The sequence below is a fragment of the Falco cherrug genome, chromosome 1 (assembly GCF_023634085.1).
Source record: "Falco cherrug isolate bFalChe1 chromosome 1, bFalChe1.pri, whole genome shotgun sequence".
Taxonomy (NCBI): Eukaryota; Metazoa; Chordata; class Aves; order Falconiformes; family Falconidae; genus Falco; species Falco cherrug.
The window spans coordinates 41044903-41072311 of NC_073697.1; the positions used below are offsets into that span (position 1 = coordinate 41044903).

General features: G+C 47.9%; 1 protein-coding gene across 1 annotated transcript; it reads left to right on the top strand.

Annotated features, from left to right (window-relative positions):
* Positions 1–5960: 5960 nt before the first annotated feature.
* Positions 5961–15262, top strand: LOC102049226 (5-hydroxytryptamine receptor 7-like). Its single transcript, XM_005435312.3, has 2 exons — positions 5961–6507; positions 13510–15262. The coding sequence occupies exons 1-2, from the start codon at positions 5999–6001 to the stop codon at positions 14279–14281; spliced, it is 1281 nt and encodes a 426-aa protein (XP_005435369.2). The 5' UTR covers positions 5961–5998; the 3' UTR covers positions 14282–15262.
* The last annotated feature ends 12147 nt before the right edge of the window (positions 15263–27409 follow it).

Genomic DNA, 27409 nt, shown 5'->3' on the forward strand with positions numbered 1-27409 from the left:
TTTTTAACCAGGGGGCCGGCGCACGGATGCAGTGGCAGGCAGTCATCTGCGGCTGCTTGGTTCCCCCCCCAACCCCTGGCTGGGGAGGGCGGGGGGGTTCTGTAAATACCGGGGGCTGGACTGAGGACCCTGGGGGGCTGTGTCTGGCCCACGGGCCGTAGTTTGAGGACCCCTGCTCTACCCAAACCCTTGGAGGTGGTAGATGAGAGAGCAGTAGGTGGAAATGCCTCACGTCCATCACTTCGAATAAATAATGAGCACTAATGAGACTGGCTTGCTAATAAAAGTATGTAGTGCTAATAAAAGTATAAGGAGTGACTACAGTTGTGAGCAGACCTGCAGACTGAAGGGTTTGTGTTGGAAACCTCAGCTAAATCACTCGTTTTTCACCCTCTTCAGGCTTTTTGATTTCTCCCTGCTAGTTTCATCAGCCCCCCTGGAAATCCTTTTAGCACCCACCATAGGCAGCTTCAGGGGGGACAGGAGGGTCTGCAGGCCAAAAGCTTGCAGTCGGGGGCTCCTCTCCTTCCACTTCATCCCCATCCTGTGGCAAATGTCCCTCCACCTCATCTCCGTGGCCTTTGCAGGATATAGGGATGAGGCACTGGTACTGCTAGTGCCTGGCTTGCCCTGGCTTTAGCTGCGATGGGGCACAGAGGTAGTTCTTTGGGAGCCCTCCCAGATTATTAAAATTTGCAAATCGTGGGCGGCTTAAACCCTAACAGCTGCCTGTCTGTGCAGACTCCAGCAGAGGGAGCGTGGCTGTGTCTGGTAGCGTTGATACCCGCTTCCCTCCAGCAAACACCTTTTGAGATGAGCTGTTTGAATGTCTCCTTTGGGTGGCGTTTTCCCACGACGTTCCCTTTGCTCCCCATCTGCTTGAACCGCAAAACGCATGGGGTGCCTTTATAAATAGCTGAAAAGTTTAATTTTTATTTTTTTTCTGTTTTGGGGAGGTGCAGTAAGAAAAAAACAAGCTGAAGACCCAGGTCTGAGAGTTTTAAGCCACAGGTAGGTCGTTAATTTACCAATGCTGTATTGGCTTTTCTTTTTATGGAGAAAGGATTTTAGGCAGAAAGCCCTTTGCTGGTGGGATCCCCTTGCTGAAATCCTTTGGGTACCGATGTCACCACCATGGGACCAGTCCCCCGGTCACCACAGGGCACTCTGAGCAGGTTCCGCCCCTGCTATTTGCCTCTGTCCTGGAGGATGAGCTCTGTGAAGAGGTGAATCTATTGGTGTTGTGGTGCAAAGGGAAGCCAAAGAGGTGGGAGGATGCAGGAATGCTCAGCTGGGTTGATGGCTTCACCCATGGAAGAGGGATAGGGAGATCTTGTCCTGGTCCAACCAAAACCATGCCACTTCAACAGTACCATGTCTTATTTAGGGACTCTTCTTCGAGTTTTGTGGTTTTTTCGTCCCTTTTAGGATTGTGGGTTGATTTTTAAAGGACATATGGGTTTGAAAGTTTAAATGCAGAGCTTTGCTGCCTTCTTGGGCCTTTCAAGTGCCTCAGTTTCCCTCTAAGCTCTGGCTCATTTGCCGTAGAGCTGTGCCAGCCCCGTTCCCCAGCCCATGCACCAAGGGGCTGAGATGGCCACCTTGGGCTGGACCTGGTTCAGGGAGCCCGTGTCGAAGAGACCCAACAATCTCTTGGGTGCTACCTTCCCACCGCACTGAGATGGTGTTTGCTGGGTGAACACCTCTGGGCTTCAATGCCCACCAGGAGGAGAAGGGGCTGTCTTTGGGAGGGGGGAGCCTCAGGGGGAAAGCAAGGCTCATGCATGTGGAGGGGAGGTGATGCTCTGAGCCATTTTGGGTCTCTGAAACACCTTGGTCACCGTTATTCCTGACCACAACCACTGGAGAAGCACCATGGTATCTGCTCATGGTTGGGTTATTGGCCACCTTGCTGTGGAAGTGGGTTAAGCCCCTCTGTTTCCAAATCAGAGGCAGGTTAGATATCCCAGACCAGTTCATTGTGAACTTCTCTGCACGCAAGCGCAGTCCTTAGTGATGTTCCTTGAAAGCTGATAGTGTCAAGTGATTAATTTTATCCATCTGGGCAGGCTCCGCCAGCTTGGAGGGAGAAATGTCAACACCTGCAATACAAGGAAGATTGGGATGCTAGTCCTGAAAACACGGAGAGATTGAGGACCTTGGAGTTAATGAGATTTCTCAGAATTTGCATATTAATAACTGTGCCTATTACCTTGCCATTAGAGTTAATAGGGCATAATGTTAACAATTAATAGTTAATAAAATAGCCACTTTAACAGTCATTTGTACATGAAGATAGAAGAATGTGTCTGGGCACTGCCTTCATGAAATGGTGGGAGGGCTTCGCTCATCTCTTGCCTGCTGCATATGGAGGGAGAAAACTTCGGCTATTTTGCATCGCAAGGACAATTTTCTTTGGGATTCATCCCTCTCGCTCTAGCAGCATCCCTGCTCCTCCAGATCTGTGCTTTCTTCTCAGCCACAGTGGGAAAGCTACAGTTAGCTGCTCAGCTGAGGCGTGGTGGCCATTTCCTCACCTGATTGCCATTAAATGCAATTAGTGCTTCCTAGCCTGTCCCCAGGAGCAAATGTTTTAACAAGGTCATCATGGTCTGCAGATGGATGAATGCTTCACAAAGAGTTTTAGGGAGAAGAATTATTATTATTTTTAATCCTTCAGCCACTCAGTGCATGTTCTACGAGATGGCTAGTGGCTTTCTGCCCTTGTTTTTCCAGGGATTTTGTTGCTACCAAACTTATCAGAGCAGCTCATTCCCCTGGAAAGGTGAGGGAAACCCCCTCCTCTGGAGTCCCCAGACCTGCAGGGGTTTGGGAAGGGGGAAGATATAGGTTGTATCCTACAGAAATAGGGCTGGGATGGGAGAGAGGTAGGTTCATTTTGCTCCCTGAAGCTATTGCAGGGTTTGAGGCTGGGCCAAAAGTAGTGTAAGGAGTTGGCCAGAGCCAAGGGCCTATGAAGTTTATTACCTTTATGAGCACCTTCTCTCTTTCCTGTCTTCCTCTGCCAGGACATGAACCTGACCACTGTCCGTAAGCCAGCTGCTTTCAGCAGGGCATTGAGGGGGGAAAAAAAGCCCTCCCTGTTGCTCCTTGCTGATGCACAGGAGCCACTCACCGTGTTACTCTCCCAAAGGCAACATCCAGGGAAGCTGGAAAAAACCCTCCTGCCCATCCCCACCCTGTATGCTTCCTGCCAAACCCCAGTCCTAGAGGTGGAAAGCAAGGCAGGAGTTTGCAGCTCGTGCACAGATGTTTTTCCTGAAACTCTCCGGGCATCTGGCAGGCAACAGGCTGCTTCAACACCTAACAGCTGGTCCTCAGGGGCTGGCTTTCTTGGGTGAATCTGTCTGGGTTTGGGGACTGCAGAATCCTTTGGCCCTGCAGCAGGGAGTTCTGCAGATCCCCCTTGCTCCTTGGAAATACCAGGTATATTTTTCTGCCAAAAATTGGTGAGTCGAGACTGGCCACTGAGGCAGCCCCTGCTCCCCAGGTTGCACAGGCATTGCAGGGTGTTTGTGTATCATCAACCCCATCCCATCTTGGCCTGTCACCACTCTTGAGGGGCTGATAAAAAAACACTCGTAATGCAGAGGTGAAAAAAACCAGTTTCAGCACACTGTGCCCCAGTGAAGAAGCTATTTTAGCCAGCCTCCCATGCACCCGGCAATGCTTGAGCAGCAAAGGAGAAACCCTAGTGTTAAGCACAGCCTTAAAAGCCCTGTGTTAGCTCACTGGTGCTTTCCTTGCAAGTGTATTGTTGTAGGGAGCATCTGCCCCCAGATCTCTTGGGGTTGGTGCTGACCCTGGCCCAAGGTAATTCAGTGTCCTGCGTCTCAGAGATTTAAAGGTGTTTTTCCCATAATCAGCCTTTTGTACTGTCCCTGGGAGGACTGGAGGGTGCCGGGGTGGTTGCACAGTCCTAGAGTGGGCGAGGGAGCTGGTGGCACCAGGAATGGAGGTGTCCATCTTGCTCCCCAAGTGCTTGGCATGGGGCAGGGCAGCAGGAAACATTTTCCGAGCCTGCAAACAGCTCTGAAGCCACCTGCCTGCATCTCTCCAGGCTGAACACCCATTGCCCTGGGGGGTGCAGGATTGGGCCTGTGCAAGGGGAGAAGCCCCACGCTGTCAGCCCCCCCCAGGGAGAAGCAGACTGGCTGAGCTCCCAGGGGAACAACCAATGCAGGAGATGACTCTGCTTTGCTTCTTTCACCCCAGGACAGCAGCTGTCTTGATGCCCTGGGTTGGAAAACCAGAGCAATCCCAGCACCAAAGCACCCATGCAACATTTGGCAAAGACAGAAATGGATGCGGATCTCTGCATGCTCTTGCCTGGTTTGTTTATTCTGTCTGTTTTGTTTTACTAGGATAAGGGGAAGGCTTGTCTTTAGGGATGCTTTTTGGTGCAGAGCTGAATGTATAAGGGACCTCGTACAAGCAGGGGACTGGAAAAATACATGGAGCAGGGAAAGAAACCCTCTCCTGTAAAATCTATTTAAAAAAAAAAAAAGCAGCAAAACCAAACAAAACCAAAAAACCAATATAATGGGGAGGAGTGCTCTGGAATTAGCTTTTCTCTGTGCCCCTGTTGTGCACCCTGCTTGCTAGGCTTCAGGCTGCTCCTCCCGTGCCTGCCTCGCTGTGTGGCACGACTGCATTCAAAGGCATCTTCTCAACTTCCAGCCTTTCCCCTCGAGGTCCTGGCGTGCTCCTCTCTACCCATGGCTGCAGGGGTGGGGTAGCTGCAGGACCTGGACCCCCCTCTGCCCGGTCTCTGCTGCTCCTCGGGGATCAGAGGGAGCTGGGGACCATCTGGGTCCCTGCCCGGGGAGAGGCGAGGGGAGGGCGGTAGGAGGGACCGGTGAGGCGGGGAGGGGAGAAGGATGCTCCGGGGGTGGCTCTTTGCCTTCTCTGCCTGCCCAGAGCTCGCAGGGGCTCGTTTGGAGGATGTCTCACCCCCCCGGCACAGGTAACTCTGGGACCCCCATCACCCCAGCCCAGGGGGGTGGGGAGCTGCAAAGAGGAGGAGGAGGGGGCTGCAATCCTGCTTTGATTTCCACAAAACTCCCTTCAAGGGGAAAAGGGGCTTTGAAACAAAAAGCAGAGGATGCAGGTTGTGCATGATGCTGGGAGCCCTACACAGGGGTGAGCCCTGCCTTAAAGTTTCCCTGTTGGTGGTTGGTAAATACTTAACAGAGGCGAATACCGGGGCGTGGGAGCGCAGTGGCTGCTCTCTATGTGTCTCTGCTGTGTGTGTGGTGGTGATGCTCACAGCCCTGGGCATGGGCTGAGATGCCCTGACAGTTTGTGGTACCCTGAGGGTGCTGCATGTGACGGATATGCTCCCACTGCAATCTGCAGCTCCTCACCGTGCTCTTATGGGTATGTACAGTCGCATGCTGCCTTTAAATGCCATGTGCATGGATTTACAGTCACAGCTCTGAACTTTACGTGTTAATGCATGCAAGAGATACAGCCAGTGGTGATCTGTGTGCACATGTTTGTCTGTGCGACTGGTGTTGTCACGTACTCTTTGATATGCACGTAGGAGAATATGCATGTGGTTGCATGGGATTTAAATGTACGGATGCACAGAAGTGCAAGACCAGCAGCACAGCTCAGCAGTAATGCATAATAACATAGGCAGTTATGATCGACTGCTGTTGTCTGTCCTTCTGGAAAAGCATGCAGATGATCAGGCAGCCGATGCAGGCAGACTGGCCAGCTCGTGCTCTTTAAAATTGGAGAGGAGCTTTCTCCAAGCATCCTCCAGCAAACTGTGTTTCTTTAAGCAGACTTGGGAAGCTGCTTCTTACTGAGCCCGTGAGATCCAGCCGCAGCTTTGGGAGGCAAGAGCTGGGGGTGAGGAGGGATATTTAATTTTCTTAGCCTGCTTGTGACAAAATGTTCTGGTTTCTTGCTGGAGGTGTCATTGCTGGGAGAAAACTCGTGCTGTTGCCTGCTGCGGTGAGCTCAGAGCATGTTGCTAAGGGTCAGCCCCAGGCGGTTTCTGGAGCACCATCTTCTCTTTGTGGAGAACGCAGAGCAGCAGCACCCGGCTCAGAAATTGCTCCCGAATCCATTCATGACTGAGGAACCCTCCGTCCCAGCTGAGCCAGACCTGCCATCCTCCAACCTCACCAACACGACGGACTGTGGAGAGGAGATCCTGCTCTATGGGGACACTGAGAAGATTGTCATAGGAGCGGTGCTCTCCATCATCATCCTCATGACCATCGCTGGCAACGGTCTGGTCATCATCTCTGTGTGCATTGTCAAGAAGCTCCGGCAGCCCTCCAACTACCTGGTGGTGTCCCTCGCAGCTGCCGACCTGTCAGTGGCCTTCGCTGTCATGCCCTTCGTGACCATCACAGACCTGGTGGGGGGAGAGTGGCTCTTTGGGAAGGTGTTCTGCAATGTGTTTATCGCCATGGACGTTATGTGTTGCACAGCCTCCATCATGACCTTGTGCATCATCAGCGTTGACAGGTAAGGGAGGAGAAGGTACCTGCCATGTGTCCAGGTGGGCTTGAATATAAAGGCGTTTCTGGAGGTTGCTGAGGGAATTAGTTGCCTCAGTCCCTTTGGAAGAGCTGGGCTTAAGGGGCTTTCTCAAGAAACTTCTCTAAGTTACTTGCTTAGTCCTCCCCCTCTAGGCAGCTGCTTCACCTTGTCCTTGATTGACTTGAGGAACAGAGCCTAGAGGATAGACCCCATGACCTGACCTCCATGGAAGGAGGCTGGACCATAACATTATTCAAGAAAACAAAAAGAACCTACCCAGATGCAGTTTGAAAATCCATGTTATGGGGTTTCTGGAGCCCTATGGGATGGTCTGCTGCACCCTGGACTTGTGGCTCGGCTGAGGATGTCAGCAACTCCCCCCACCCCATCCCAGGTCCCCAGAAACCTTGCTGTAGCCACTGCATGCATTTTTGAGGATTTGCTGGCTTCACCCTCCACACCTGGGGTCAGGAGGGAAAGGCTAAGTCCATCTGGCAAACTATCAAGACTCGGGAAAGTTAGCACCTCCATGGGTCTAATTATAGCAACCTGCGTCATTAGGGACATTGCGCTGATGAGCCGGTGGGCCAGATCCAGATCTGACGTGCGTGTTGGCTTTCTCGGGGGGTTGGTTTGGGTTTACGCTGGCACTGCTAAGCTGGGCGGGTTTGTGATGAACTGCTCAGGGAAGGGAGACAGCCGATAAGAAGCGTGCCTTCAGCTATACCACTTCCCTGGTCACCCTCCCACCCTTCCCAGGTGTTAAACAGGGTGACAAAGCAGAAAGGATGGGAAAATCCTCCTGCTGCTGACTGATGTTACCTCCCGGCAAGCAAACAGCAAGTCCTGCTCCAAAGCCCTTGCTCCCCCGCCAGCTGCTGCTCCCCAACGAGCTGCCCTTTGCTCCGTGCCCCTGATCAGCTCAGCGCTGCTGGTTGGAAAGCAAAATCACTCCCAGGCCACACGGCAAGGTCCAGCTCTGCTGCTGAACTTGCTCAGTTTTAATAAAAAAGCTCGCTTGTAAAAAGGCAGGTGCATTCAGAGCTGACAGAAGCTCTGTCAGGAGGAAGAGATTAAACGCAGTAAAGATATATGCCAGTGCTTCCTCCTGAGGAGTGAGGAGCAGGGAAGCAGCTACACGCTAATCAGATTGGCTTTGCTTTAAAAATGTCCCTTTCCTTTCCCCCTTTCCTTTCCCCCTTTCCTTTCCCCCTTTCCTTTCCCCCTTTCCTTTCCCCCTTTCCTTCCCCTGGAGAATGGAGAATCTTGCAAACATGCAAGTGAACAGGACAGACCTTGCACAAAACCCACTGCCATCGATTCCGCTGCTCCATCCCGTCGCTCTCACCCACATCGCCACTCCTGCAAGCAACCACCATGGTGGGCAGCTGCCAGGGCTCCCCTCGCTTTGCCATTCCCTGTTGGAATGGGACCAGGCAGGAGGTTTCTGGAGAGGTACAGACACCAGCCTGGGGGGCGTCCACATGTGCCGAGGCTGAATCCTGGACGGTGCTGAGGGCTATAGGGAAGGCAGCAGGGAGGAAACTGCTCCATGCAGTGTGGACAGGAGTTGTCCACATAACTGGAATCTCTGGCTTAAATGGGAGCAGCCCTATGGCTGCTCTAAGTTGCACCTGCTGGTCATACAGCCAAAGAGGATCTCTTTTAAGTGGTGATGCTGGAAGCACTTGTGGGAACATTTTTTCTGTCTCCAGCAACCCCCGTGCCCTCTGGGGGAGCATCTCTGTCCAGCTCACCCGAAGGAGCTCGGCAGGGCTCGGAGGAGCACAGCAGTGGGGCGGTTTCAGGCCCTTAGTGCAAAACTCACGCTGCCAGTGCTGAACTGCAGGGATGGAAAACCATCCCACCTCATAGGGATATGGTCCCGTGCCCTATCTCACGTGCCCTTTGAACACCTACTTATCTCTGCTGCATCTTCTCCGCTGCTGGCCATGCAAACCCCACCATCCTTTTCGGATGGCAAAGAGGAAAAGGGAGCTGCAGCAAAGGAAGTGATGGAGGGAGCATGTTGCTTCAGACCTCTCAGCAGGGTGATGGAGGAAAAACCTGTGATACAGGAGGTGGCCACAGAGCCTGATTCTTCTGGCTCAGGGTTGTTCTTCAGGTGTGTTTGCATGGGGTCTGCATCGTGCTGGGGGCCCAGCTGGGCTACAGCATCACTGTCTGCTCCCAGACCTGCATCCCACCCCCCCCAGATGCCTGATGGGGAAGCTGAGCAGTTAGAGGGTAATTGCCTGAGATGTATTTCTAGCCAGGAAAAGAGAGAAAGAGCAAAGGCTGTGATCTGAGCAGCAGGAGGGCTGGCAGGGCAGAGAAAAGGGGTGGACAGTCCTCCCTGCTCTGCCCACCTCGCTCAGGGTGGGAGGAAGAGCATGCTGTGAGTGCAGGGAGCTGGCGGGCTCAGTCCGTGCCAGAGCTTGATGAGGGAATGGGAATAACTGGGATGTCCTCTTATGCACAAAGGAGGAGTAGGTGATTGGGTCACTGTTCTGCTGCTTTGTGCCTCAAAGGTCCCCAGGAATGGGCTGTGAGTTGTGTGAATTATCCCAGGGCACTACCTTGAGCATCCTGTAAGTCATCATTGCTCCACATCAACCCATCATCCTCGCTGCTCCCACAAAGCAGTTGATGGAGGTGGATTGAGGGAGAGCACAGGTCCAGGACCATACCTGGATCTCCACCTTCCCCCAAACTTGGGATGGGCAGGATTTTTGGTTTAGAACCTGATGGAAACACGTCCGGAAGCACATTTTCAGTTTCTAAACTGACCCAAAGAAAAGTCAACCATAAAGCTAAAGCAAAAGGATAGCTGAGTTTGCAGAGAGCCTGAAACACTTGCTCCAAAGGAGATAAAATGGTTGTAATGGTTGTTCATCTCAGTGAGGCATTAACTTAAATTTCCCCCTGTGACGAAGCAAGCTGTTCCTCCTGCCTTGCAAGAAAGAAGAGGAACAGCCCTGGTGCTTTTTGGAAATATAAATGTCCCTTCTAGTTCTCTCCCGAATGCCAGCTTGGTCAGCACGGTTAGGCAGCTGCCTGTTTCTGCCGAGGAGGAGGCTGTGTTTTTATTGATGGCTGAAGTGTCATTATGTTTTGGTTAGCTTAGATATAGAAAATGCTTGGTTTGCCCAAGATGATGAGTACCATTAAAATATAGGTTGCTATTATTGATTATTAATGCAGAGCGCTTTCTAAAAGCCTCTTGATTGAACCTGGTAGGACTAATCTTGTATGAAGGGAGATTTGATTGATTTTCCTTTAAGTCAAAACAGAAAAATGCTGGAAACATCTTTTTCTTATATAAAAGCCTGCAAATGTTATAGATTCTTTAATGCCACAAACCAAAAACAAAACAAAAACCCCCTTTTGGTGGTTCAGCTTTTGATGAAGCTCTTCATAAAAATGTCACGCAGCTGACAAAAGAAGGTCCCTTCAGGCTTTCCCAGTGGAGAATGCAGCTCCACTGAGGCTTTCCCTTCTCCCTGGGAAGTATTTGCAACCTGAAATGAGATTATATGCTCCAAATTTGCATCATCCTCAGTAAAAAAAAGGATGTCTCCCAAAAGAACTGGTGGGATGAAACCTGCAGAGTGTTTTCATGGATTGCCTTTCCCGTGCCTTTCATCCAAACGTGTCCCAGGCCAGGTAGATCCCTGCACTGTATCTCCAGTGAGCTGGGATGCATCCCTGGCTTAGGGCATGGGCAGATGAAGCGACAGGTAGCTGCAGCCTCCTGATGCCAGTTGCATCCTCCACCTGGAGGTTCCCTTTGCTTCAGCAGGATGGAGCAGGCATAGCATCAGCTTGGAAGTCAGGTATGGAGCTTAAATTTGGCCCAGAGGAGGTATGGGATTGTGGCAAAAGTGTCTGGGAAACAATTCCAGGCTTGTTTAGGCTCAGCCAACCTGTGTGAGTGGAGGTTCATCCTTTCCCAGTTTACCAGCTGCAGAACGGAGATGGGGTCACCTTGGAGAGGTTTTGTTTTTCTTTAGTATTTAATCCCTAATGTAAGGATTCAACAATTGCTGTCGAGTGTAGAATAAATGTGCTGAATTGGCTCATCCATGGGGTTGATTGTGGAGCCCAGCCTGGGGCAGGTCTCCTACCCTGTGGGCTCAGGCTGCCCAGGCATCCGCAGGCACGAGGATGTGGAAAGAGTTTATTGCACCAGGAACACAATCAGCTCGGCACAGCAGGAGTCTTGCAAAGCTGCAGAAACTGCCAGTAAATCGCTGCTCTGGGAACTGGCTTTTGTTACCTGATTACCACTAAACTTGATTAACAACCAGACACACACACACCAGAAAAGAAAAAAAAAAATCAAAGCAAGAGAATTTGATTTGAATTTCATTGCATGTCTGTGCAATCTCGCCTCCCACACTGCTGTAAACGCTGGCCTATTTTGAGGTCTTCCCTCTCTCATCAAAATTATAAGCAAAGACCTCAAAACGGCCCCATTTCCTCCAGCAGTGACTGCACAAGGTACCCACAGATGAAATGTGTCAGCTTTGCCAGCTTTTAAATCTTGTCACTGTGCATTTTGCTTGGCTAGTGTGTAAATTCCTTGAAGTTTCAGCAAATCCCGAGTGGATTGGCTTCTAAAGAAAACCCAGTAATAGAGTAATAAAAGCATAATAAAGGATATCACACAGCACAGCATATATTAGTTTGCAAAGTTCTAGGCTTGGTTATACAGAGGAGTGATTTGGGGAATGTTGAATTTGGAGATGCAACAGCAGGGCATGGTTTTCTCCCAGCCTAGAGGACACCAATTCTGCGCTCCCTCCATAGCCCTTTCCTACAGCAGGAGGGATATTTGGCAGCATCCCGCTGACCTGCTCCCACCCATCTCTCTGAGTCCCGATCTTCCAGCCAGGCTCATCACTTCTTGCTGTGCTCAGCCCAGGTGGGAAGGAGGGGATAGTATGTTTTGGAAGAACAATACCAAAACCAGCCCTGCTGTCCACCTCCCTCTCACCAGGTCTCCTCCACAGACACTGTCAGGCACTCAAGCAATGTAGGTGGTCACAGAGAGTTTTGCTTGGGTTTTTGTGACTCAGGCCAGCTGAAGAAAATACAGAGGAAAACAGGGAAATAATAACTCAGTGAATGAATTCAAATGCATTTTATCAGAGAGTCAGGGGAGAATACTTTGGGCTTTGAAATTATTTAGCAGTCAGGAGGGGAGGAGGGATTGGATTTCTTTTTATTGTATTTCCATCTTATTTCAATCTTGGAGGAGGATCTGGAAAAGGGAAATAATCAGGGAAGAAAAAATCTTCTAACACCTGCAATGAGACTGATTGTCAGAGAAAAAAAAAAGATACAATAGAGGTAAAATTCTCTGCAGAAATTTTCATGTGTTTCTTTTTTTTTGGCAGAAAAGCCTGTTCTTCCCTTGAACAGCTTTCAGCAAAAAGTATCCGTACAGCTGCTGTTTGTACTGTCCCTCTGGACTGACACAGTTTTTCCAAGAACAATTAGAAGGTGGTGTGATCCTGCCTAAAAATGCCAACAAATTGCTGACAGCAGGCAGGTTTGAATCAAAAAGGCTGTAACATAAAAGAAATCCATAGGACTAGTTAGAGGCTTTTGCTGGGCTGCTCGACACTGAATAGCAGGCAGATGTTTCTCAGTGGGAGCATTGGTTGACAGTGGCCAGCTCCCTACTGGTTTATTAATTTACAATTGTAATGTAATAACTAACAGTTGACTCGGTTTCGTAGCCACACAAACCTTCTCAGTCAAGGCTGGTGTGGTTCAAAATTCCACCCGTAGCTTAAGCAGGAGCTGATGGTTGATGTAATCTCCAGCTCCTTTCAGGCAAGCTGACAAGGTCACTCCTAACTCCAGGCATCAGGATTTGTGAATCTGTGGGTCACCACCTGCTTTTGGGATCTCAGAGCTCCTCTCATTTTACTCTCCAGAGCGAGCTGGACACCATCACTTCAGGAGCTATGGGCTGTGCAAAGGAGCAGGCTGCTCCAGCTGTTTGTCTCACTCCTGTCCTGGTTTCTAGAGGTCACCTCCAGTAAATGTTGCAGGAACCTGTAGGTTTGTCCCAGTGTGGCAGGTGCGATGGAGAGGGGGAGCAATGGGGTGTCTCCCATGGGCGCTGCGAGATGCAAAGACGCAGTTTGTCAGCTGAAAGGAGGTGTGAATCAACAGCTGTCTGTCTTACACTACACTCCATCACCCCATCACTAGCTTTGCTTTCTGTGCTCTTTCAGATCCAGCCTTAAGCCTTCCCAAAGATTTCTTCCTTCCCAGGTTTTTTCTTCCCAGAATTCCCAACTTCCCCAGATTGCTCCTTGCTTGCCCACTGCCTCAGGGGCACCTCAGCTGCAGGTTATGCTTCTTCCCTGAGCTCCCAAGTTGCCTGAACAAGTAAGAGAAGGGTGTTGTCCTTCCTGCTTCCTATTAAACACTGCCAGAAAGTCTATTAATTTCATTTAGAGTCAGTTGTGACGTATCCTGGTGCAAGTATGACTCTGCGGATAGCCCACCCTGCTCCTGGGTGTTTCTCAGGCAGGGCAGCAGTCTGGGGTGAGTTACACACCCTGGCTGGACATGGTTGTGCATTGTCTGTACAAACTAGTTCCGGTGGAGAAAAATGAAGCTTTTTTTCAAATGTTTAAGTGTTTTTAAGGTTTTTATTCCCCAGGAAGCCATGTGGAGCTTGGACTGCACTCACCAGTTAGATGACATCTCGTGTCACGCATGGGGAACAGTCAAAACAGGTTGTTTCAGCAAGAAAGCTGAAGGGGTGTGAAATGCGTTTCACAGAAGGTGCTGCAAGTGCACATCCCTGGGAACATTTTCATTTGGCAAATTCATTTCTTGCCTCCCCCAGTGCCAAAATTCTCCTGTGGTGGAGCATTAACAGCTATTTAGGAATGAAAAACCACCCAACAGCACTCACACCATGCAACCCGCCTAACCCTTTGCAACTCTTCTTTTTTCCAGGTATCTGGGGATCACTCGGCCGCTGACATACCCTGTGAGACAAAATGGGAAGCTGATGGCCAAGATGGTCTTCACCGTTTGGCTCCTATCTGCCTCCATCACTCTTCCTCCTCTTTTTGGCTGGGCCAAGAATGTCACCGTGGAAAGAGTCTGTCTCATCAGCCAGGACTTTGGGTACACAGTCTACTCCACGGGGGTTGCCTTCTACATCCCCATGGCAGTCATGCTCGTCATGTACAGCCAGATCTACAAAGCTGCCAAGGTCAGCGCCGAGAAGCACCGCTTCATGAACTTCCCCAAGCACTATGAAGAAGATGGTGTCTACTGCCTAGAGGCCTCCAGCCGGGGCCACCACAGCTCGAAGCGTACCAAAGCGGTGGAGGAATGCGCCACACTCTCCAAACTGCTCCGGCAAGACCGAAAGAATATTTCCATCTTCAAACGGGAGCAGAAAGCAGCCAGGACCCTTGGCATTATCGTGGGGGCATTCACGTTTTGCTGGCTTCCCTTCTTCTTGATGTCAACGGCTCGGCCTTTCATCTGTGGCATCCGCTGCAGCTGCATGCCCCTGCGGCTGGAGAGGACTCTGCTCTGGCTGGGGTACACCAACTCCCTCATCAACCCCTTGATTTATGCTTTTTTTAACAGAGACTTGAGGACTACTTTCTGGAACCTCCTGAGGTGCAGGTACAGGAACATCAACAGGAGGCTCTCCGCCGCCAGCATGCACGAAGCCCTGAAAGCCACAGAGAGGCATGAATGCATCCTGTAGACCCATGTCTTCTCTCTCAGTGCCTGAACAACAAATTCCTGCCTCTCCATTTCAGGTTCCTTGCTTCTCTTGCCTCTCGGGGCTGGCAGAAACCATGCGTGCCATTGTCTCCCCTGGCAGACATCACCGCTGAGAGTGACACCCCTTCCCCTCACCCTGGGAGGAGCTGCAGTTCTCCTCACCTCGGGAACAAAATAGGCAGCCCTTCCTTCTAAACACGTCCCAGGTGAGAGCTGAAAAGCTGTGAACAAGACCGGGGGGTTCAAGGTCTACCACTGACTGTGGGCAAGTCACACCACCTTTTTGTGCCTCAGTTTCTTCATCTGTTTAAAAAATAAAAAAATAAAAAAAAAAAAAGGAAAAAAAAAAAAAAGGAAAAGAAACCCTCCCAATCAAAGAAACAAAAAATAACCTACAAACTTGAAAAGACTGTGGCTCTCCGCCTTCAAAAAGGGCTCTAAGGTCTGTGGAGGGCATACAATACACTATGTAAAAAGGACATTGGCTGCACTTCTCTATTGAATATGACAGCAGCTATAGGCTCCATTGTAGATCTGAGCACTCATGGCATCCCAGCTTATACGAACCCTTTCCACTGATGTAATTGCATTTTACCCACTGAGCTCATGTCCAGGTTTGCACGTCAGAAAAGTAATACCAATGACCCCATTTCCCCTCACACTGTAGCACTGCAGCACTTGAAAGAGGCACGTTTGCAGAATGAAACACAAATGAACATGAAGTTTCCTTTATGGTTGGATAAGAAAGTCTGACAGCCTCCTCATCAGGGCAATGACCAGTGAGCAAAGACAGTTATGTTTATTGGGTTGTACTGTAATTCATTCTCAGACAACTGATGTGTGTTCATAATTTGTGGCTAATTGACTCCATAAAAGCACGCTTTGGTTGACAACAGAAAAAAGTGTACAATTTCCCTGACAAGCTTTACAGTGCTTCAGTATGATGTCCAGCAAGCTTGAAAAAAAACCACACTAAATGATGTATTCTTTTTTTTTTAAAAAAAAAAAAAAAAAAAAAAGTCTGGTGTCCTTATTTTGGTGTAGACTCTTAGGTCACTGACTTTAAAGCGTCACTGTACTTTTACATGGTGGTGGGACTTGTCTTCCTCTCTGCTCCTGACCAACCTTGTTGTGTCCGCCTTGCTTTGCAGCCCCCCAAACCATTGCCTGTTTGTAGGTAATGTCTGCTCCATGGGATCAGCTGTTTGAACATCTCCTATCTGGGTTTTCTTGCCGAAGCTAGACTGTTCAGACGCTCAGGGAAAGATGTTTCTGGTTCTCCCTCCACTACAGATTTTCTTTATCAAGCATGTATGAGTGGTGGTAGCCCCATCTCTTGCAACATCATGCAGTATGATGCCTCTGTGCATAGGTACGTTGGCTGTTGTATGTAATCAAGATTTCTCCTGTGAAATCTTTTGTGCTCTTACTTTTTAATAGACAGTTCTATCTTGTTTCTTTTTTATACTTACTTTTTCTACAGCCACCTGACAAGGTCTCCAGTTTTGACTGGTGATTCATAGCAGGAAAATTGTCTCAAGCCCCCTGGGAATGTCCCCAAGGGACTGAGAGGTTTGGCACAGGAACAGCCATGTGTCCAGATGTTCTCCAAGCTTGTGTCCTCACAGCTAGAGCCAGAATTGCACAGAGGAGCAGGGCAGGTTGGTGTAGCTGTTGTATGGGTCTGCAGTGGGAAAGACTTAATGATCAGACGGCAAAGAGATTTGAAAGAGGACTTAGTCAGGAAGGATTGTCAAGGTTTAGCAGGAGCCCTGCTTCACCTGCTATCCCATGCTGGAGCTCTTTAAAGAGTAGTGAGTGATTCTGCTAAGATGGTTAACAGCTTTCTATATGTCTCCCACAGTTTGCTACCTATGGCTGTATGTTGGTGTTGGGTTTGTGCAAGGCTGCCTGGACCAGGCTGGCTGCTGAAGGCAGAGCATTGCACACCTTGCAGCCACATCCAGTCCCTAGCCCCTGCTGCTCAGAGGCTGCTATTCCCATCCAGGACTGACACAAAATCCAGCCTTCCTGAACTGTCTAGAATGTACGCCAGCAGCAAGGACCTGTCCTCTGCCACTCTGCCAAAAATGAGTGCTATAGCCCAGGGAAATTGAGTGGTCCCCCTGCAATGCCCTGTGGTCTCGCATCCTGCAAACCAGGGACCCCACCAACACAATGAGGCAGGAGAAGGCATAAGCATGTCCTCACTCTCTTGCTTTCACGCTGCTGCCACATGAACTGGTGCTAAACCTTGCCACAACTTCTCTACTTTCCCTTGACAGCGTATATTCACCTTGGTGCACTCGCTACTCATCCCTTTCCGCAGCTTGGTTGCGATTTCTCATGACACTTCTGCTTCCAAGCCCGCACAGTATGTCCCCATGCACCACATCTCTAGGGCACGGTCTGACTGCCCACCTCAGGGTCTGCTTAACAAAAACAACACTTTTCCTCCCAGAAAACACTCCGGGCCATCACTCCCTCTTGTCACAATGTTTTAGCAGCAGCTGGTCGCTAGATCTGGCCTGCCATGGGGACAGGAGGTCCCTGCAGGGTCCCCGTTCCTCCCTAGGCTCCCCAGTTAACTGTGCCCTTCTGACAGGGCTGCCTGGATTAAAACGAACCAGCTGCTAATGCAGACTCTCTTGTCAGAATGTGAAAGCCCTGAGACAGCCCGTTTCATATTCAGCACATAACAAAGGAGTCTGGTTTGTTCTGCTGCAGTGTATCTCTCCGCCTAAGGTCATAGTGGCATAGTTTTACTTATTTTCTGTATTAGGCATTCTTAAACTGCCTTCAACATTCATAATCTTACTTAATTCCACTCAACACCCCTATTCTGATGGTATTTCTAGCACTGCTTAAAAGTATTCTGCAGAAGAGCAATGAAACAGCACTCAATCCTTTTAAATGAAGTCATACGAATACTGGGTTTTTTTCTGGTTTGATGGTTCTTCCAGAATAAAAATAGTAGGCAAAAGAATATGATTCTGGATGATTCAAAACCCAAACTTCTTGTAAGCAAGCAATCAAGCAAAATGGTTCATTTGCCTTAAAAAAAAAGAAAAAGGCAATGTTTTCTTTGACTCAGAATTGAATATTGTTTCTCTCAAGGCTTATCTGATCATCTTTTTTTTTTCCCTTATATTTTCATTTTAAGCTGTAGTTGTGTTTAAAAGAAAAGCTTTGTTCCCAGAAACAATTCCAAAAGCTTTCATCCAAAAATATTTAAATGATAACTTCACTAAACCAAAACATTTTGCTCAAAAACTAATGAGATAGCTTGCATGATTTTTCCAGTAGTTATTGTCTCAAGCTGTGAGACATCATCTTAAACTCTTGCTTTTTAACTCTCTGAGATTAAATTGTGTTTAGGTTAAATAAAATAAAGTACATCCAAAACCACCAAGGCCTTTTCTACACACGAGTGAGCACCAACCATTTAGTTAAGCCAGTCAAGATCCTTGTATATGAGCTGCTAAACCATGTTGGGGGGGGGGGGGTGTTGTTTGTTTGTTTTTTTAAATCAAACTGGAATCAATGCATTCTGCATCTGAAAAACAAAACAAAACAAAAAAAAAAACAACAAGAAAACCTTAAAATAAATCTGAGCCATTCTGAAACTGATTTTAGTGCACACATCTATGCCTAACCAAACTATGTGGAATTTAAGAGCAATTAGCTCCATAAGAATCCATGTTTAGGCAAAAATTTTATTTTGTGGAGAAAAGTATCCATTTAGGAGGACAAAAGAAACTTTTGTGGGCAATGAAGGAGTCCCAGCAGGCTAGCAGCCACACAGTGGAAAGGAATGAGGAGCCTCAGGCAGAGAAAATTGGAGTAATTCGGGCATAAAATGAGTAGGTCTCAAGTCAGCTTTTTATTTCACTTTGTGTGCAGGGGAAATACATACAGAAACACAGGCAGAAATGATCCGGGGAGAAAAGAGAGCTTTGACAAACCCCTACGGCTGCCCCAGCTGAGGTTTGGAAGTTTTTGATAACAACGCTGAGCAAAGCCAGGCATAATCAGCCAGAGATGTAACAAAAAGCCCAAGGCAGTAAAAGCCTGTGTGTCTCTTCCCAGACAGCGTGAAACCTCCCTGCTCTCTGAAGTCAGCACTTTGTGGATGAGTTTGGCTGACAGAGACAGGTGCTGGAGATGGGCATACAGAGCTCAGCAAACCCACCGCGTTCTGCATCTCCACCCGCGTCCTGCCATCTCCCCATGACAGTGTAATACATGACAGCTGCACCGCATCAGATGGGAAGCTGATCTAGCCCAGGATTCTGCCTCGAGCAGAGACCAGTAGTGGTTTTGTACAAAGACAGACCAGCAGACCTGTTATGGTATCCCTCCTTGTCCCAGCAATTAAAGGTTCAGCAATTTGCTGAGCCAGAAGGGCTCTTGTAATGTTTAATAGCTTCCAACGGGTGTTTTTCTTTGAACCTATTTATTTTGTGCCACTCTGCCATCCTGAGACAATGAGTTCCACAATTTAATTGGTTTTCAGGTAAAGAACTCTCTCCCTTCACTCATTTTGAACCTACTGTCTGCTGAGCTGATCAGGCACTGCCTAGTCCTGGCACCAGGAAGGAGGAGCAATGATCCCTATTCAGCCTCTCCAGGACAGTTACGGTTTTGTAGACCTCTGCCCTGTTCTTCTCTTTGAAATAAAAAGTCTATCCAGCCCATAAGTCCTTCCCCAACAGCAGACAGAAGGAGATGCCTTGGGAAAAACATCAGGACAAGGACAGTCTAGGTAAGCCTTCCCACCCTCTACTATTTTCAAAACAACCAACCACTTTCAGTTCAGGAAATTCCCTGCTTAGACAGAGTTTCTGTGCAAGCCTCAGTGTAACCCCTGCTCTTCACCGGGCAAGTGACAAATCTTGTATCTGGAATGGGATAACCCCGTGTACCAGCCCGGGCTGGGGCACCTGGCAGAGCAGGACCTGGTATCTAGAGCATGGCCGAACTTGCAAGGAGAAGGCCAAGGAGAGAGCTAATGGAGGCCAACCACTGCCTTGAGGGGGATTACAGGGAAGATGGAGGCAGACTCCACCAGAGAGGTGGGGAATCTCCTTCTCTGGAGATACTAAAACCTCAGCTGGATCAGGTCTTGAGTGACCCAATGAACTGCTGAAGCTACCTTTGCTTTGAGCATTACATTGGTTCAGAAACCTCTGTGTTTCCCTTCCAATTTCAATATTCTATGATTTTGATGACTCAGACTCATGTAAATATTTATCATCCTTATGTTTTGGCAAAGCAATCTACAGATCTACCTGCCATGTGAAAAAGCTCCTTCTATTTTGGACCTTCCAGTAGCATTTAAGTTGCATGTCTAATAAAACTGAAAGACACCACACAACAATTTCCACCTGTGTTCTTATGCAATAAATAGTTCTCCTTTGTTTGTTTGTTGTTTTTTTTTTCATTTTAATCTGGGCACATTTCATATCCACCGTGCAAGATCCTCCATTGTTTGTCTCTATTCCTTTTCTCCATCTTGTGCATCACTCAGAGCTTAAGCACTACCCCAATAACACCAAATGATGGGCAAGCCCTGCTGAAAAGTCAATTTGTGGCACATAATTAAGGCAACAGGCGGCTATTTTCAGCTCTTCTCAGCACTGACACACAGGGAAGGAAGAAGGTTCTGCTCTGCTCAAATGGTTCCACTTTCTTTTAATGACTACAAGATCTCTCACATAGAATGTACACATTCAGAAGAAATCAAGGAGGTGAGAGTTGGAAGACGACATTGTACAAATGCCTTACCCCATGAAGAGCTGAACATATCTTGCAGGCAGTTTTCTTTAGCTCTCTGGTTGCATCAATACCTCTCCCTGGGTGAACCTTACACTTGGCCCCTTGGTCATCCTGGTGTGCACTTTATGACACATAAAACCTCCCATCTAGGTTCTTCCTATGCGTTTCCCAATTTAGATATTTGCCTCCCTGTGATGAAAGTATCACAGCGTTCTTAAAAAAAAAAAATCAAACAAACCAATGAAAAAAAAAATCCCAAGAAAAACAAGGGAAAAGGCAGCATCTCCTGTGGAAAAACAACCCCAGGAAGAGTCTGGTGGCTCTCTGATGGAGCATGTGAACACAAGAGGTCTCATGAAAGCAGCTGACTCCAGAGTGTAAGGAGCAGCTCATAGGTGGTGGCAATTGGATCCGGGTAGGACTTGCCGGTGATGGACACAAACAGGGTCTCTGGGCAGGGGATGTGGAAAAGGGGGAGGTGCAGCATGGCATGGTGTCCCAGACTAGGTGGAAGAGGAGCTCTCTCTACAGCCCACACCAACAAGGTCTGACATCCAGCCTGATGGAGGACAATATTCATAAGCTTCACTGAGCCCCATGTCCCTTGACTGCTGGAGGAAAGCATTGCTCGGGCAGGCAAGTAGCAAGAAGAGCCACCCTGGAGGCATGGTCACTGACAGGGTCAGGATACATTCATACCATTACACCTAGTTAACCCCCCGGGACTTACACATGAACCGTGCTGTGTTTCAGCATCAAAGTACTGAGCCTAAGCCTTGAACCTGCCGCCCACCCCCCAAGGCAGCCACATCCCAGGCTATTCCAGATACACTCAGGCTCAGATCTGGGCAGCCTGGACACACTGTACATTTTCCTGCTCCCCCTGCCAAGCACATGGACCTTGGACAGCAGCAGCAGGACTCATCTGCTGCCGCATGACTTGCCAAATCACTGCTCTAGCAATTAAAAGAAAAGCAAAATTTTTATAGGCTGCAATACGTGTGTGTGCAGTGCTAGTAGAGAGCTGGAAACTTGGAATACTTGCTCCAGCCCATGCAAAAGACCATGAAAATTAACTCTTCCCGGGTGATGAGAAAGGCTCTAGAAGAACTGCATTATCTGCATCCACTTTTTCAGCCTCTCTGCCACACTTAGTTTCACATCTCCATCCCTTTAAACATGGTTGGCGGTCTGTTAGCACAGCAATTAGGAAAAGAGGGAGGAAGAGGGTGGCCAAATGCCAGACGCTTGGTGACAGTATGTGACAACACAGCCATGCGCTTGTAAATCATTAGCGCTGCTCACAAGTACTCTGCTCGAAGCCTGCGAATTTTTCTGTTTAAATGCAGACGATCTGAACGCCAAATGTACATTTTTAGATTGTGAAATGTCTTGGTCATTTAACTCACAGGCTAAAGCTTTAGGCAGCCTGTGAGCATATGCAGACACACTGTGGCCACACCTCCAGAAGATGTTCTCCCTAAACGAGAGGCAATAACAAGCCTGAGTATGGTCCTGCAACACCCCAGCAAAGCTGTGTGTGGATTATGCATGGTTTTCACCAAACTTTTAACTTCACATTGCCATGCTCCTTCCCATCTCAAGACTGTGCAGACCTGAATTCTCAGGTATGGGTTATGTGGGAGTATGTGGGACGGTCACCTCCTAATTACTATGGAAATTCATATTCTGAGATCTTTCAACAGAGGTTTGGGAGGGGTTTTTTTCATGTCTTCTTAAAGGCTAAAGGAGGAATATTCCTCATAACAAACCATACCCTTTCCAAGCACCACATTTCTACTGCATCGTCAAAGTCTGAGCTACATATGGAAATTGATGCAGCTTAAAGAAAATGGTTCTGGTTGACTATCTAGCTCCTTGGAGACATTAATCAGAGTTTAGTGCTGTCACTTCTCAGGAGTCACTTCTCTGTTATATCTTCAAAAGACATCAAAATGCCAACAGCCTTTAGCAAGAACAAATCCAGCGTGCAAACAGCCGATGTGTTCCAAGGTGCCTGCAGGCACGTGGTTCCTGGGGTGCAGCCTGAATACCCAGCAACCAGGGAACCACCGATGGCTCACCCAGCCCTCCCCCCCACCCCGTGCATGGCCTCCGTGGCCCTGCCAGCACAACAGTCCATGGGGAAACAACTCAAACAGCACTCTGGACCAGACTGGGGGCTGTCTTAGCCCTCCGAGCCAGGCCAGGACACAATGTCTTACTGGTATAGTGGAAAAGTGTTGGGATAAGAAGGATACAGAGACTCTGCATCTTCAAGGCTGCCAAACCTTGCCATCAAAGTCAGTAACATCTGCGCAGTAGCAATATAAATAACTCATTTAAATTAACAGCAATTAGCATGGGGCTTGGGACTGCAGGATCAAACCAAGGGATGAAATTGCCTTCAACGTAGCTAGGAAGCAAATAGTTACAGGCAATGTCTGTCTCTGTAAGGAGCTGTTCATGCCTCTCTGGGAGAAGTGTTTCTGGTACAGTCACCAAAAAGGCATCTGTCCCCAGTAAGTATGGACTGTGTTGTCCACCACCAATGTACGTGTCCGGATGCCAAAATAACAGCTTGCTTCCAAATCCTATTGGGAGACAGATTTCCTAAAGTCTGTCTCGCTCTTCTTCCTCACTTACTTTGTGGTTTTCCACTGGCAGTTAAGGGAAAACTGACTGTAAGTGTCTAATGATGATAAATCTTGAGTCTAACAACAGGAAAAGTAAAAAGCATTAAAGAGAGCTAGGGAGGGGGGAAGAAGAAAAGAAAAAAGGAAAAAAAAAAAAAGGCAAAACCCCCATTTCTCTCTAGGGCATCTAATACAGTTCTGGAAACTGTTCCTAAGCAGAAAATCCCTGGCCACTATCAGATTTGAGCCCAAAGACCCTCCAAAAATTAATTCAGACTTTTCCTGCCCTGCTACTTTGCAACCTAAGGTTGTTTTTTAACAAGCAACACCCTACAAAGACCTTTTTCAGAAAGAATCTAAGGTTGTATCTGTGGTTGGAAAAATGCTAGCAGGAGTAATAGAGATGTAACAGAGAAAGCAAAAATATTGCTGTGAGGAAATGCTGCAAGAACCAAAGATCAGGGAAAGAAAACCAAGTGAATAACAATTCAGGATGTATGTTGTTGTTTTCTAAATCAGTGTGATATAGCACCTTTCCACCTCTGTTTCTCATATAGCACATACATTTTATGAAACCCACTAATATATTTTTTGAAAGAGCTTCAAGGAAAGACATATTAACAAAGATGAACTACTAGTAATACTACTGAGCCCAGAGAAGAATAAAGCAGTGCAACCATCAGACAGAGAGTAAATCAATACATCAACACGGTCCCATTATTAGGTTTGAATTCTATTACCCAGCCTCCTAAATCACCAAACAGAGCTGCAAGAGGAGGGGAACTGCGCCTTCCCCTACTCCAAGAGTCCTTTGCAATAAGTAACTAGAAAAGTTACTTATTGCTCTCAAATCTAAAGGCTAGAAACTCTTGGGCATGGCCACTGCCGTACGCAGATTGCTACCCAAAGCAGCTTGTGCTCCGGTAGGTAATTTTGCAAGATGTTGTTTAGGGCATGTCAAGCCAGGGAGATATTCTTCTGGCAACCTCCCCGTGCAAGAATTGGCATACACATGTCATGCATCAGTGAGCTCCTCTCATACCACGATTTGCCCAGGTATGAGCCACAACCTGCTCTTCAGCTCACAGCTTTTGACCAAGTCACTCCCATACCGCAGAATTTAGGTACTCTGTTCAGGCAACCCAAATGGGCTTTGTTAGCATAGCAGCAATAATTCAGCAGAGTAAAAGCAGCTAAAGGGCATGAACTGCAGTTCTTTGAAGAAGCCCTTTCTTCTTCTGGGTCACAGCACAGCATGACGGAACCATCTCTTCCTACAGCCTATTGCCAGGAGAGCATTTCAGGATATAAACTTTATAGGGGACAATGTCTAGACATGAAAGGCTGGGTGTCTCATTGAACTTATTTCAGGAAATGCTTCAAAAGAATACAAACCTGACTGGCTAGAAAACTAGTTTCTTTTACCTTCCAGAGGCCCTCTGGAATCCACAAGCGATGGATTCCCAGACTCTTACAATATCAAAACATACAGCTTATCTCCACCTGCTTCTCTGGTATCCAGGGTCACCAAAACACTTCTCTTCAGCCAGAGTTAAGTTAAAATTCTCCATATACCACAGAAACAGGTGGAAACACCTAGTTTTGGATCCCTGCTTATGCCTGAGGTAATCACACAATGCTCCAATTGCCATTGCTGGGGAGAAACAGGCAATTAGGAAGTTATTTTCTTAACCAAATATAGATAGCTGCTGTGGATGAGTTGAATTTATCCTCAACTGACTTTATTTCCAGGCACTACAAAATAGCCCACAGTGACTTGCTCTGCATGAATGTCTACATTGGAGGTATCTGTATCTGAAGGGATGAATCCCATCATGCCTAACTGCCACAGCTAAAGCTTTAACTACATCTTGGAGAGCTGGGGCAAAACACTTGGCGGAATTGGCTGGTGACGACTCAGAAATCCCACATATACAGGAACTGCCATGGTCTGTGTCAGTGATGCCATGAAAATCAGACCACGAAATGGATTGAAAACCTCACAGTTTCTAGCACAGAAAAGCAGAGAGAAATGACAGGTCTTTAACTCGATGGAAAAATTACAAGTACTTCAGCACATGCTGCAAACTCTCAAAGGGTCAGACCTGGGATGAAGCTGATGCACTGGATCACAGTGTCCATCCTGCAGCAGCTGGGTCTCATATGGGTGCACCTCCACCTACCCCTGTACTGGGAGATACCCAGGGAGAGTCTTGGTCCAGCACATGGACTCTCCTCTCCTCTGCCCAGCTCAAGTTTTTGGGCTGAAGTGGCCATTTAGAGCAGTCTCATGGTTTAATTTGAACGTGATGGATGCACAAATACTTAGCTGGTCATGTAAAATTACCCAGAGGGACAGTGGGACATCAGCTTTCCCATTGACAATGCACTGACCCAAAAGACATGGCTCCTTGGATTTTAAGTCTCACTGCTGGAAAATTTAGCTTACTCAGCCTCACTAACCTGACAAATTAAGGTCAAAGATGACCCGGGAGGGTCCGACCACATTCAAACGAGGTCATCCTAAACCAGGGGCAAACTTTGTTTTAAGTCAGTAATTAGAAATATGCACACACAAACAATATTTTGCGTGCCACAAGGACTAAGTTGGTGACGCATCAAAAGTATCACAGCTTTTAGAAAACTGAGAAGACTTTATTTGGAATTTAACAACAAAAAATTTCTGACTGACACAACGCCACCAGGTGATGGGAATTTCAGTTCTCTCCCACCCCACCAATGTCCTATAAATATAAGTGATAGACAACGAGAGATCATAGCAAGAAGTCTTTTGGCTGTCAAAACATCCACCGGCAAAATGAAAACCAACATGGACATCTTATGCTTCGTACTTTTGTTCTTACTGCCAACACTAACACAAGAAATGTTCCAGTTCAGGATCTGGACAATAAATCAAACAGCCAGCCTCGGAAAATTTCTTCTTAGTAACAAGAAAAGTTACCTTGATACCTACAGAGATGAGACCCACTTACATTTTTCCAAAGTTTTTATGAAGGCTCGCTTTGCACTTGTGCTATTTTTTCCCCTCACAATATCTCACAGCAGGTGGGAAGAGAAAAAATAGTCTACAGCCTAGTAATTAAATAGACTTGGTTTAATATTGCAAATTACAGCTAGATGCAACTGTCTCAGGTATATATAATGCTCCAATCACTGTTGCATCTCAATGCTCTTCCCTCTGCAATGTGCTCAGTCTCTCATCCCCCCGCAAGGGCATGAAGTGCTATTATCTTCCTTACGGAGGCAGTGGTGGAGGACTGGAGGGACCTCCTGGGTCCCTCACAGACACCTGGTCATACAACCCCTTTCTTAGGCATACTGAGGCCAAGCTGAAGAATAAAGTCCCCTGAGCTTTCCCCAGGTTTTTTTTTCCCTTTCAGAAGCTTTTCAGACCCTCACAACTTTGTTGCCTAAGATCTCCCCTCTCCATCCCAGCCTGGATCCTTCACCATGAGGTCTGGGCAGTTTCCAGTTTGGCAGCAAGACCTTACCATGAAATGGCTCTTTGTTTTTAGTGCTCACTTCTTGCACTCCCTGCTCAGGATATTTACAGAGAGCAATCATATGATGTCCTAGCTTTCGTTGTCTAGGTGGGATAAGCCAAAAACCTTTTTGTGTCATCTTATAAGACAAATTCTTTGTTCCTCTCCCCTTCGCCTGTTCCAGTTTGGATGCTTTTGCTGGACACAGGTGACCAGAAGACTGCAGACACTAGAATATGTGCCCTTCCCAAGATCTCAAGCAAGGCACCAGGAGGAAAAAAAAAAAAAAAAGAGAGAGAGGTGTGGGCTTGCATCTATGTCTTCATGTGAGCTTCCAGCCAATGCTCACCCTCAATCACCTGATTGTCCAGGTTGTCCCCAATGGCTCACTGTGGCTGGGCAAGGCAAGGGGACTGCCCAGGTGGGAAAACCCACACTACATCTATCCTGCTCGAGGATTCTTCCGGGAGGCATCTCAAGCCACCCAGCCAAGCAGCACAGAGGGGCTCATCCACAAGGCTCAAGGTTTATCTCTTCTGGGCCAGGGTGGCTGTGGCCACCCTACACAACTGTTGGCCTCTATTTTCTCTGGGCCTCATATATGTGACTATAACAAACATATAAACAAATACATACGGGTATATATTTATACTTAGAGATTCTTAAATGCACATACTTTTTTTTTTTTTAATTTTCAGAGGATCCAGAGCAATGTGAGGACTGCCCCATAGACAGAGCGGTGTTTTCAGAGCATGACCTTGAGTCTCCTTGTGTGCCCGTGAGCCTTGTGTGCCTTGCAGTGTGGCATCGGGCCATGCAGTGTGCCTGCATTGCAAGGCTTGCTGGGGCAGCCCTGGGAGCCAACCCTACACAACCTCACATGTAGTGCCTACAAAGCCTGGTCCATGGGGTGGACCACCCCTAGACCCACGCTTGAGCTGTTTCTTAATGGAAAAGAACTAATTACCAAAGAAAAAGATGCTCAGGGGAAATACAAAGTAGGCAAATGGTGTCCAGGGCCCTGGAACAAACCGGAAAGAGAGGTTGTCTATCTCTGCACCCAGCAGAGCAGGTGGACTGCTGCACCCACGTGACCTGCTCCTACAGCAGATATTGAAGCAACTGCCTTGACCTCCTTGGCCCCAAGAACCTGAATTTCAAGTCAAGCTACCTAAATTTACTGCATAGGTA

What these genes read in the sequence shown, in the direction of transcription:
- LOC102049226 (XM_005435312.3), top strand. Translation starts at nt 5,999, where the DNA reads ATGTTGCTAAGGGTCAGCCCCAGGCGGTTTCTGGAGCACCATCTTCTC. An exon ending in TGCATCATCAGCGTTGACAG is followed by an intron (nt 6,508 to 13,509) that starts GTAAGGGAGGAG and finishes TCTTTTTTCCAG; the next exon opens with GTATCTGGGGATCACTCGGC.